At 39.8% G+C, this 13,222-nt stretch overlaps 1 protein-coding gene across 1 annotated transcript in view; it reads right to left on the bottom strand.

Annotated features, from left to right (window-relative positions):
• ptprua (protein tyrosine phosphatase receptor type Ua) overlaps positions 1-13,222 on the bottom strand; it is a gene marked incomplete at both ends in the record, with an annotated part of 279,645 nt that overhangs the window by 45,256 nt on the left and 221,167 nt on the right. The window contains 3 exons of the mRNA XM_080045126.1: positions 521-538; positions 5,293-5,369; positions 7,618-7,690. Of these exons, the coding sequence (XP_079901252.1) occupies positions 521-538; positions 5,293-5,369; positions 7,618-7,690 (168 nt within the window). The remainder of the gene's footprint in view (positions 1-520; positions 539-5,292; positions 5,370-7,617; positions 7,691-13,222) is intronic.

The following is a 13,222-nucleotide window of genomic DNA, read 5'->3' as shown; positions in this document are numbered from 1 at the left end:
GACTGAGCTAGCTAACTAGCTTGTTAGCTTCCTTATGTGCTATGTAAGCAAGATGTTTTGGCTGGGCTTTGGCCGAGCAGCCGAGCAGCCCTGCAATTAGTCGCTGAACTGCAAGCAACAGTTTTAAAAGAACGATTCAGTGAATTTTGCTGTGCCACTTTATGGTTTGACCGAGCATTTACTCTTCTCTTCTGAAATGTTTGATAGGCCTACATACATAATACTAATAATAAAACTGCCTTTGATTTGACCTATCCTCCTCTCCTCTGTGGTCCGCCTGATGTTAAGCAAGAACTCCAGGAGAGCATCAGACTGCGGATAGAAGAGGACAGCGAGACCCCCCAGAGGACAGAACAACTCTCTGGGGGGGGATGGCTACAGGCAGACAGGCTGGGCAGCTCAGAGAACTATAAGGGTGTGCTGCTACAGCGAAGCCATGGACGGGCTGCAGGGGCCAGCCAGAGGGGGCAGAGTAGACAGAAAGAGGAGGTAGAGGAGAAAAGAGAAGCAAAGTACTTACTTCCCTGTTTATCCGAATCTGAGAGACGCCAAAGGTTGAACACAGGGGGACGGAAAATAGAGAGAAAAGGAATGAAAGAAAGGGAGGAAACAAGAGCTAGTTATTATGATCAAAGACCAGGAAGAAAGAGTAATGAAATGGACAGAGAGCATTGAGGACCTGTGGAGAGAATAATGTTCAAAAGCCTTGAATTCCCATGTTTCTATGCAAATAATCACAATATATAACATTGCACCCAGCAACATAATTGCATGTGTACCATAAAATATGTTAAAAAGTCAGACAAAGCAAGCCAAACATTTATCCATATTATTTAAGCCGATGATAATACTGTAAATTCTCCATGCACAAGAAAGTTGCAATAACGCAGAGGTCCCCAAGCAACCTGTGGCTAATGCCACAGCGACAAGTGGCTTGCTACAACATGTGCTGCCCCTTGTGGTTTATGCTGCCAACTACAGCAGTTGTTTGACGACTAACATGCTAGCAACTATGTTAGACAAGGCTAACTCAAAATTATTATTAAATCATCAAGGATTGGCAAATAAGAAATTAATTAACCGTAATTTCAAAAGCTTTGCACATATCGCACGAACAAATCGCACAACTACCGAACGGACCAGAGAAACGTACACATCCCTATGTCTGTTGTGCTACATGTATGGCTTTACAGGCTTGAGAACATGTGGTCATGTTGCAACTTTCTGTGGAAGGGGAATTCATTACCATTGGCTTAGATAATATGGATAAATGTTTGGCTTGTTTACAAATTGTCTGATCATCTGACATGCTTTGTCTGCCTTCTGTGAGATCAGCCATGTTGGAAGGCTTGGTGTAAAGGGAATGCCATTGCAGTGTTGGGAATAAACCACTTGGGCATAAACCAAAGACTTCATAAAAAGGAACATCCAAAGATATGACACCAAAGTCATGTCTCTCTACCCATGGCAAATAAAAAAAACTGTCAACCTGCACAAGGAGAGGAGGAGAGGGTTTTTTTAGTTTCACCTTAAAAAAAAATGCAATTTATTCTAATTGTGGCAGCGTCCGTGATTCATTTTGGAATCCTTTGCCTGCCATGCTGTGAGCCAGGGTTCTTGGCATGACATGCAGAAAACGAGACAAAGGTCCTTGAAACAGGGGGCGCCCTTAGCTCAGTTGGTAGGGCGTCCCCCCCCCCCCGGGCCGGGCCCAGCAGCAGACCCGGGTTCGATTCCCGCCCGCGGTCGTTCTCTGCATGTCACTCCCCTCTCTGCCCCATTTCACCTCTGTCTCTTAACACTATCAAAAAAGCATAAAAATGCCCAAAAAATATCTTAGAAAAAAAAAAAAAAAAAAAGGTCCTTGAAACTTTGGTCCTAATGGAGCCCCTCGCTGAGCAATAAAACGGATAAAGTGGCCACAGATGGCACCGTGAGCTCTGACGGCACGCTTTAACGCTTTTGTCCACTCTACATTTCACCTTTGTAAGGCAAAACAATAGCAGAAACGAAGGAGGGAATAAAGCATTCAGAATACCTTAACAAGTCATGTTAAGCCCGCTAGGGTTGGGCAATGATATGGCAATTTACAAAAAGCAATGGTATTCCTTTAATTAGCGTTGTGCAAAAATGCTTGGTGCACGTTTATGATGATGCCTTCAGTGTGTGAGTCCATGTCTGGCAGCAGCAACAATGTCTCTGTTGGAAGAAGTTATAAAAGTGATGACAGAACTCCTGTAAATGATGGGAGGCCTAATTTGTCAAAGAAGCTGTCAAAAAAGGACCAAGCTATTTAGAGCAAGCGCTCATACCCGCTATGTGTCAAGTGACCTGGCCTCTTCTAATCTTCTGATCATTAGAAAGAAAAGATGGCCGACGCAAACCAGTTTGTACCCACAAAAATTAGACTGCTGCTTCATTGTGTATAGCATCTTCAATAGAAGAATGCAGCTTATATTACTGTACAAGGAAATTACATGCAGTGATTTTGTTGGTTTCCTTCGTTTGGAACATAGGTTGAATAGAGTTATATTGTGATGTGTATGAGCGCTGTTACTGTAAGTAAAACAAATATATTTAGTGAAAGTACCTTAATTGTGATAAGTTCATTTTTAATATTTTTAAATTGTAATGCCATAAACGCAGGGGCGGATCTACCGGGGTGGCATGGGGTGGCAACTGCCACCCTAAAAAAAGCCTTGCCACCCCAGCTGCCACCCCAGTTGGCAGCGCCAAATTAAACGTTTATTTTTGGCTGTTAAGAGACATTTACGAGCGCGAGTTTCAAATGTCCGACTGCAAGTGAATGTAGCCAGGTAATATTGCCCCACCCCGATCCCACGCGACCCACTCCCGAGACTCCTAACCGCTCCTAACGGCACTGATTTTGAATACAAGGAAGGCGTGCGAGAGACGGATCCAAACCTCTAGTCTAGACTAACGAAGCAAGCAGCACAGGAGAGACTACACTCTCCAGGTATTACTGATCAACTGTCTATCTATGAAGAAATGACAATAATGAGAAAAGAGCAGGGCTAATGGAGTTGTAGTTTTTCTATACAGTTAATATGCTGCTTTGTGGTGACAATGACTAGAGGTTAATAATAACGTTAGGAACTCGTGAATGCTTCGGAAAAACTACAATAACGTTCACATCAGCGAAGATTGTGCACTACTGTAGGCTACTGATCCAAATTCCACAACTCATTACTTGTGTTACAGTTTAGTACAATATTTATTCATTTATATTTGGTTGCTCCACCTTAAGTCAGCCCAGGCAGGACAGGATAGTTAAGTTTCAGTTTCGTTTTTCATCTCCGTGTCGGACAGCTGTTGGCTCAGCTGAAGGGCTCGAGCCTCACGGAGCAGACAGCGCGAGTCAGTCTAAAAGTCAGCGAGGATCACGCTCACAAATCAAAAAGCTAAATTATAAAATAAAGCTATCTCTTCCTCCCTCTGTCCACTGCACACTTAGTCTCTAGTAGCTTAAAAGTACACGAGGATTAAAACCTCATTTTGCACTTTATTATTTTTGAATATTTGAAGATTGCATGCAAGTAAAATACCACCAGCCACTACATTCTCAATGATAGACATGAATAATCACTTCTTCTTTTATTCTAAACCAATTTTTTTTAACAATAGAGGAGAATAAATATTTGAAAGCAAAACAGAATGCATGATATTACTGCATTGTATTCTATTCTATTGTTGTCACTGGGAACCTAAATGTTGTCAATTACTTTACATAAACTTGATGCAAACAAATTCACCAGAATGCAGGAAATGAAGTGATGAATGCTCAAATTTCTGTGGGGGCACCCCCAGACCCCCCATTTAAAAAGTATCCTAAACCAAGGTTTAATCATAACCTATACCCTTGAAATTCATTCATTATTTTGTTTCATTTTATCTATAGGCCTTTGTATAAGGATACTTCCTAATTGTTATCACACTATTTTAAATTAAAGTCTTGGGTTGTGCTTATCAATTGCTCATAATAACCAGTAGACCTATTTCTGTGTTGGACATTACTGAACCTCTTCCCATTTACAGTGTGTTTAACAGGTCACTGTTTGTGACCAAACATAGGAACATGCCACACAATATTTATATGAATGATTTTATCTGTATTGTATGTAAATTACTAGAATATTTGAATAACTTGATATTTGCACTCAAGTTAGACTGATGATTGACATCTGATGGGAGTATCTCATATTAACACAGACAAATACCAAAGACTCACTGTTAACTAAGAACTTATTGCAGCCCTATTTGCATAGCTTTTGAGCCCCATGCTGGTGTATTAGTGCAGGTGTTTGTTGTGAGGCAGGTAATGTAGTAATTATTCAGTAATTCGTGCTACAATACATTAAGTATTATGTTATTTAGTCAACATATCTAAATGTGGGGGCTTTCCCAAGTACATATTTATTTATATGGCTTTAATTAAATCGGCATACTGTATATACATCCGCCACAGGTTGCCACCCCTTAAAATCTCCTGCCACCCTCTTGCCACCCCATTAATATTTTTCTAGATCCGCCACTGCATAAACGAAAACATAATAGGCTACAGTTGAAGTAGAAATGGGTATAACTCAACGGTAATACTGGGTAGCATTTGGATTCCCAAAAATTGGATACCGCCCAACCCTAAAACCCACCTATGAGGGCTTCAGTGCGTAGGGGCCAAAACATGTATACAAGACTGTTAGGAGCTTTTCACAGTCTCCATCATTGACCTTTGCAGGGAGCAGCAGACCTCAGGCCCTGGCTTGCACTAAATGACTGTCCTTCAGATAGTGGTTGGTCCATCTGTTTGAAAAGCTGCAGAGATAGGATCTTGGTACTGGAGAGGCTCCCTGAGATACTCACTGGAGCTGAACTGTAGGTGAGATCGAAATATCTGAAAGCAGATAAAAGGATCAGCGCTGTTGGATCGGGAAACCGACTGCAGTCCAGAAGCATTTGGGTGAGTCAAGAGGCCCCCGGTGCTCTGAGCTTATGGGCTCTTGTAGGATCTTCAGAGTCACTGCACTAAAGTCGCGCCTCAAATGCTATGGTGTGGTTGTACTGTAGTTGCTAAATTACACTTGGGTCAGACAGAGACAACAGTTCCAGTGAGAAATAGCTGTAAATGTCCCCTGGTTAAACACTTGGCTCAACAGCAACAATACAAGACAAACTAGTACGAGCCGTTGGAGTGGAGATGAGGGATCATCAAAGACAGACGGATGAATAGGAGGCTAGAGAGAAGGGGAGAGAGTGAGACTGAAGGAGACTTACGTCGATGTAGTTGGCGTTGACATAGTCAGAGCTGGGGTCTGCCAGCAGAGAGTGGAGCTTGACTCGATGACGATCGTCTGAAAAAAATGATTTAGGGTTCAATGATAAGCAAAAATACAAGACCTATCTACTGTATCAGTCAATATACAGAGTTAAGGTGGAACACTGCAGATCAATCATTTGTATCCTTATAAATTAGATATCATGATTACACTTGATTGGGGAATGTATTAGTGGTAGTAGTAAGGTGATACATTAATTGTACATTTGTGGCAGTCCCCTTTTCTCGGTCCGGAGGATCAGTACTGCCATACATTGACAATGAACAAGAAACTGTTTAATTTGAACTGAACACCATAAAAGATGACAGAAGTTTCACTGTACAAAGTCAGTATTGGAACTTTTACCAATGTGTCATGACTGTATTTGTCATCAACATTTCAGGTGAGCTCCTCTTGAGGCTGCAACTTTAAATATAGAGGTTTCAACAATCTGGCTAAACCAGCTAAGGAAAAGCCTTTCTGATCATGTGACTGCTTGTGGTTCTTGCACCGCTGTGTGTGGGTGTATTGATGTCAACGTGTTCACAGATCTCAGAAAATACGTTGGCGAGTACAATGTAAACCAATAGTAAAGACTACTTCTAACATATACTCCTTAAAGGGTCAGAAAGTTGAATTTGTCTGGGTTTTTGTGTCTATATGTTAATTGCAAGGCTTTTCAACAATTACGTTGAAAGAACACTGACATTTTAATTACGTCTAAATTAAGCTTGTGACTGAGCAGCTATGCAGACAGCGACCATTTCTCTATGGTGTCTTCTCCTGCTGTCTGTGGTTCCCTGTCTTTCAGTTTTTAATGAATAAACTCATTTACATACTGTACTTGATGTCTGTCTGAAATGTGTATGAAACCCTTCCTCGGAGGTACTTTAAGGTGACAAATTGAGTTATCCTGTCTTCTTCAGATAACACACATCAAGCCAAAGATTTGAGCCGACACAAAATGTGTCTCACTGAAAGACAATAACTTTTTGATTTACTCTGTTCTAGTGTTGCTTTCGACGACGAAAATTATGACTAAATATTGTCGTCAACGAACCTTTATCACGTGACGGACAAGACGAGACGCAACGTAAATGGTGGTCATGTGACGAAAACTATAATCAAATATATAATGCAATATTGTTGAAGAATAAACACGGGACTAAATGTGGTTTACAAAATAAAAACTCTGCTAAAATATCTATTCATTTTCATTGACCAAAACAAGACGAGACAATTTTACAACGTTATTTCGTCTCACTATTATTATTAGTTTGCAATATTTCTGTTTCCTGAGTCTCGGGGCTGCAAAACAGAGCGTTATGGCTATGGCTTCACATTAAAAGCATTTCACTGGCTTCACATTAGCATTTCACTGGACAAACGTGAGTTGGCTTTTATTTTGAAATAACAGGAAGGTAGCCGGGTTAACTATGATTGCATTACTAAAAAGAGACTAACATACAATTAAACTAGATGAAAATAGTCATGGATAATTCTGAATAAAATAAGACTGAAATGCTCCGACTTTTAGTTGACTGAAACTAGACTAAAAGGAGTTTAAACATGACTAAGACTAATAATAACTAAAATGACAGTTTGACACAAAGACTAGACTAAAATTAAAATGAAAACAGGCCGCCAAAAACAACACTAATCTGTTCAGCCAAGGCATCATATGCTCATTCCCATTCTTACCTATTACCAATCAATTCCAGCTACTTCCAACACAAGTATGTCATGTTCATTGAACGCATGAACGACAGATCTGCTGAGCGACAGATAAAACCATTATTCCTGAATCTGATATAATCATCTGAAGAAATCAACATAAATAAAGCGTAATGACAGCAGCTATGCTTTGTATTCAGCTATATAGGCATTTAAAATGAACTTTTTTACTAATAACCACACAACTCCTGTCCTTCTCTAAAGCCGCTTAGGTCATCGTTTTACAAAAGCTCTTTAACCCATACATAGTGAAACACCTGGTCAACGCTATGGGATGTACACTCTCCAAAGGGTCCTTTTGAAAATCACACTGCTAAGCAATCAATTTTACGTAATCAACCCGTAATAACATTATAATAAGTGAACAGCCATTTAACTGGGAGTAAAAATCGTTATTGGGTGGCTCAAAAACACAGTACTGTCTACTTTACAGTGCATGTATGATAAGCCATTAATGTTAAGGTGTTAAAGTACAACAAAAGCCTACCTCAACAGAGCAAAGTTCTCAGTTATCAGTATGTCTTTCTTGTTGTAACCACAAAGTACTCACGGCTTAGCAAGCTGTCGTGCCTTCCTTTGGTCTTGTCCTTCTTTTTGGTCACATCCCAGCCATCGAAAAAACTCTGCAAAAGGACGAAACAGATGACAAGTTAAGGTGAGACACTGCAGGTGAATATGGTTTCATTTGATCTTTGCCAGTTGATGAATTACAATAAAATAATTGTTTTTTGTATAACAATTTGTTCAGAATTTTTGAAATATAGAAAGATGGCAATATCTAACAAATGATGTGTACATTTGCATTTAAATAAAATAAAATACTATGTAGGGGAGAGTGGCCTAAGTTGTGCATTTTGGAAGTTGTGCCACCCCTTGTTTCTAGAAAACCGTGGAAGAAATTGGAAATGTGACCACATATTTAAGAAGAGCCATCCATTTGACTCATCCTGTAAAGAAGGGAGACACAAGGAATAAGATATAAGCACATTTAAACTCAAAAAACTGTGTTATGCCTTTCAAAGTAAAATTTCCATGATCAAGGTTTTTTGATTATTGTGTCTGAACAATTATAGACAAGTTTGAAAACATTTGACACATATTTTAGTGCTTTGGTATGCTACATTTTGAGTCTATACAGTTAGCACGATGTCAGCCCTAAATTGCTGCATCATGCTTATTATCCAAATTTCTGGGATTGGGGTGATTTGTGCCAAAGGGCCTGGGTCAGTTATAAGTAAGTAAGTAAGTAAAATGTATTTATAAAAGCACATTTATGACAGTTTGCACTGTCCAAAGTGCTGTACATAGTGCATTCAGTAGGTAAACAATGAAGGTAAAATAACAATAACCAAAATAAAAGACGTAAAGCCCATACATCCACATAAACACAGATAGTAGTGCAGAGGTAAGATAGTTAATGGGGAGGAAACACCAGGGTGTACATATGGGTTTTGAGCCTTGATTTAAAGGCAGAAATGTAGGGGAATCACATTTGTCAGGTGGCAGTTGGTTCCACAAGCACGGAGCAACTAGTGCAAAGTACATTTCTGAGAGTTGTGCCAGTGGCATGGCTGTATACGCTGGTCACAAAAAGAAAGTGATTGTCTACAGCAGCTCAGAAGAGAGTGACATCTCAATTCCACTTAACGACACCACTGATGAGAGTTCAGATGGCCAGAAAGATGATGATGGTGACTTTGTCATTGTGAGCTTTGCAGGTAAAACCATTAGATCTGCTAGGCCTTGTTTAAGAAAATTGTCCTTCAATCTTTGTCAACTATTTACTTTATTTACTTTAAATACACCTTAAATAAGTGATTGTCTAATGGATTTGTCTTACATTACAGTTTATGAGATATATATTAATGGCACAATTCACCCCATGGTATTCTCTCCAACCGCACAACTTACACCACACCGGGGGCAAGTTGTGCATCAAGACAACTTTTTTTCCGAAAGCTATATTTCTTCAACAGTTTATTCCAGATCCAAAGTTTTTATTGCCAGGGATGCACAACACCCTGAAATATATGTACATATTTGAGTTGGAGACTTTACTGTCAAGGCCTTACTTTAAAGTCACTTTGAGTGAAAAGTTGCACAACTTAGGCCTCTCTCCCCTACAGGTTTTAATTTTTTTAAAGATTTCTTTTTGGCATTTTCAATGCTTTATTTATAGTGCAGAGATGAAATGGGGCAGAGAGGGGAATGACATGCAGAGAACGACCCGGGCTGGATTCTAAACCGGGTCTGCTGTGAAGAGGACTGAGACTCTATGGATGGGACTGTCTAACCACTGCACACGAGCACCCCCTGGTCTTAATACATTTGTGCCATGTTTTCAAAAAACTAAATGTATCAAATCAGACAATAAACAACATTATTTGACAATTGTTGTATGTGCAAAAGTTTGTGAACCCTAAGCTGCATTGCTTAAATCAAGCAGGTAAACACAATCAGATGGGCCAAATTGAGTCATGAAATAGACCAATGTAGTGAGAGATCTTTAGGGAAGAAAATGGGCGGCACTAGATAAAACCAGGTCAGTTTAGGCTCACCAAAGTGAACCCATACAGGTCAGACATGCTAAAAGGGAAACAAATATCTGAGGATCTCAGGAATAGAGTTGTGATGCTGCACATTTGTCTGGGGACAGCTATAAATTATTATTAAAAAAAGTTTGAGCTCCATCGGTCCACCATGAGGCAAATCATCTACAAATGGAGGACTTTAAGAGTGACTGAACATCTGCCTAGAAGTAGACTTCCTTCAAAAATATCCACAAGCGCCACAAGAAAAGTGATTTTTCAGTTAAAAGCCACCCCAAACATTACATCTAGTGATTTGCAGACCTCTCTTGCAGCATCTGGGACAGATGTGCATGGTTCCACAAGAAAACTCAGTCAAAATGGCTTTCATGGGAGGGTTGTTAAAGAAGCCTCTGCTCTCAAAAAAGAACAAAACTGCTTGTCACAACTTTGCCAGAGAGCACCTGGAGATACCTGAAGAACTATTCTGTGGACAGATTAGTCCAAAATTTTACTTTTTGGTCATAACCAAAACTGCCATGTTTGGGCAAAAACGCAACTCTGCCTACCACCAAGAGAACCTTCTCCCAAGTGAAGAATGGTGGTGTCAAATTGTCTGCAAATCTCCAGATGTAATGTTTCTACCTGAAAAATCCCTTTTCTTGTGGTGCTTGAAGATATTTTTGAAGGAAGTCCACTTCTAGGCAGATGTTAAGTCACTCTTAAAGCTCTCCATTTGTAGATGATTTGCCTCACGGTGGACCGATGGAGCTCAACATTTTTTATATGAATTTATAGCTGTCCCCAGACAAATGTGCAACATCAAAACTCTATTCCTGAGATCCTCTGTGATTTTTTTCCCTTTTAGCATGTCTGACCTGTATGGGTTCACTTTGGTGAGCCTAAACTGACCTGGTTTTATCTCTGTTTTATCTAGTGCCACCCAATTTCTTCCCTTGGTTTATTTCATCAATCAATTTGGCCCAACTGATTGTGTTAACCTGCTCGATTTAAGCAATCCAGCTCAGGGTTCACAAACTTTTGCACATACAACAGTTGGCAAATCATTTGTTTTATGTCTTTTAACAATTGATTTCTGGAAAAGAAACATTTGAATTGATAAACAAACATCTGTTATTTCACATAAAAAATACTGGTATTAATAAAAATAAGGTTCAAGGGGTTCACAAACTTTCACACTACACTGTATGTATATACTGTATATATATATATATATATATATATATATATATATATATATATATATTAGGGCTGTCAAATTAACGCGTTAATTTCGATTAATTAATCACAGAAAAATTAACGCGATTAAAAAAATTAACACAGATGAATCGCACTTCTATAATGCCTTTTGACCCGGTGCAAAAGTGGTGCGGAGCTGCACCTGTAGCTCGCCGGGCCGGGCGCGTGGGTTAAAGGGAGAAAGGTAAAGAGAGAAGCAAGGGAAAGGGGCCGACTCGAGGTCTCTATGGACGGTTTATGGGATGCATGAAGGTAGGAAGACATCTTACTTAATTCTCCGCAGTGTCCGTGCATTATTTATTTAGTGGGTGCAACAATGTAGGCTAGGTTCAAAACAGTGAGTAGGCCATATCTCTCAATCTTCCTCCAATTTTGTTTGCTAGCTGTCTAGCACCCGCCCCGTGTGTGTGTGTGTGTGTGTGTGTGTGTCTCAATATTTTTGCCTATGAGTAGGCTACGAAATGGTGGCAGTGCAGCGCTGTCTGTTGTGGGAGATGGAAAGTCGTAATTTTGTCTGCTTGTTTTTTTGAGAAAATTCGGCGCTAGTTCATGTATAAAGCTGGCTGAGGGGAGGAGACAGAAGTTACGAGAGACGGAGAGCGAGCGCGCGCGAGAGAGAGAGAGAGAGAAACAAACTGTAGCAGGCTATACAACTGTTTACAAACAGGTATAAAAGTGTCATATAAGTATGCGATTAATTTAGATTAATTAATCACAGAGCCTGTAATTAATTTGATTAATTTTTTTAATCGCTTGACAGCCCTAATATATATATATAACAAATCCTTCTGTGATAAGATAATGGCCTTTTAAGATGGTTGTCTAGGAGAAATATACAGATTCAAACAGACAAGGTTTAGTCAAATAAACACCTAAATGTAAATTTTTTACCATTTTATTTACACTAGTATGAAAGAAGACATGTCAGAATCTCAAAATTGACCAGTGCTCACCTTAACTATGCATCATTTTATTTAAAAATAAAATTATAGTCACAAAACAGTAATCCGACTCAATGATCACTCCTGCCTCACTAGAATGTGTGGTGGTGGGTTTATCTGCGGCCTTGGGAGGGAGGCGGCGGCCCCACTGCAGTCAATTTCACTGTAGACGTGGGGTGAGGCTCCACGCTTGAAGAAGCCATTGTTCCATAATACCTCAATGACAGCTGTTTATGACACCCATCCACTAAATCTGCTGCAGCAAGCAAGATGAGTCAGTGAATATAAATCAACACTAGAAGTGAAGGAAGAGCGGGAGGAGGATGAGAAAATAAACAAACGTCACATGAGCCGTGTCGTGTTCGGTTGAATTTGAAGTGCCAGCCTGATCCCCTTGCTATATCTGTAGGCACATGCTCTAGTGCAGAGGCATGCTGTCTGTCATCTGCAGCCAACCCATCCCCCCCCTCGGCAAAGGGGCACATTGGGCCCACCTGAGACCGCACAGAGATAGCTGATCAGGGGTTTAGAACTGCTACTGGATCCTGTACAGGTAATGCCTCCTTTATCCTGCATAACAAACCCACATTTGTTCAGACAAAACCTCCACGGAGCTTTACTTTATTTAATTATTTCTCTATCGGCTTTATTGAACAAGCTCAAAACTTACTGTAAATAACAAATATTTTTGGTTTGACATTTCAAAGTATTTATTTGTAAATATTCCTGCAGCATTATTTATTATTTTATGGACCATATGGACCACATGTTGAAATGGGAGAGTATTTGACAGTGGTGATATTGTTGGGATTATATAGCAAATATTTTAAGGACTTGTTTGTGGAGATTTTAATGTAGACTTGTTTGCCTGAGACCAGCAGGTAATACAGTAGCTGATACGAGACATAAACATTGCATTTAAAAATATCATAGATGCCTCCGTTGTAAGTGACCCTCTGATGTGCCTTAAATTAGCTACGTTAAATTTCAACGTTTGGTTCAGTTTTTTAACATGCTTCTTGAAACTCAGTTTGGGATCCAGTATGACAGTATGAAAAACATTGCACTATTTTATCCACATTTAATGTAAGGCATGAGTCGTGTAGCCATGCGGAAACTTTGTCCATTGCACAAGACAGTTTTGCAGCAACATCAGCTGCGTCCTTGCCATATGTATGGAGGACCGTGTCATCAGCATACATCAAGGCCTCCACTCCATCACATGCAGATGGGAGATCATTTATCTAAGTGCTGAATAACAGTGGACTTTAGGCACGCCCATTGTGCAGGCTTTTGATGATACAGTAATATTATTTATACGGACATGCCTTCATCTTGTTTATTTCTCCAGACAATAGTGAGCTAGACTTGAGGAGTGAAAAAAGGCGACCCATATATTGATTTTGGAGGTGGGCTTAATTTTGTT

The sequence above is a fragment of the Ammodytes marinus genome (assembly GCF_949987685.1).
Source record: "Ammodytes marinus genome assembly, chromosome: 17".
Classification (NCBI taxonomy): domain Eukaryota; kingdom Metazoa; phylum Chordata; class Actinopteri; order Uranoscopiformes; family Ammodytidae; genus Ammodytes; species Ammodytes marinus.
Note: the sequence above shows the minus strand (reverse complement) of the source record. Positions and strands in the feature narration are given on the sequence as shown.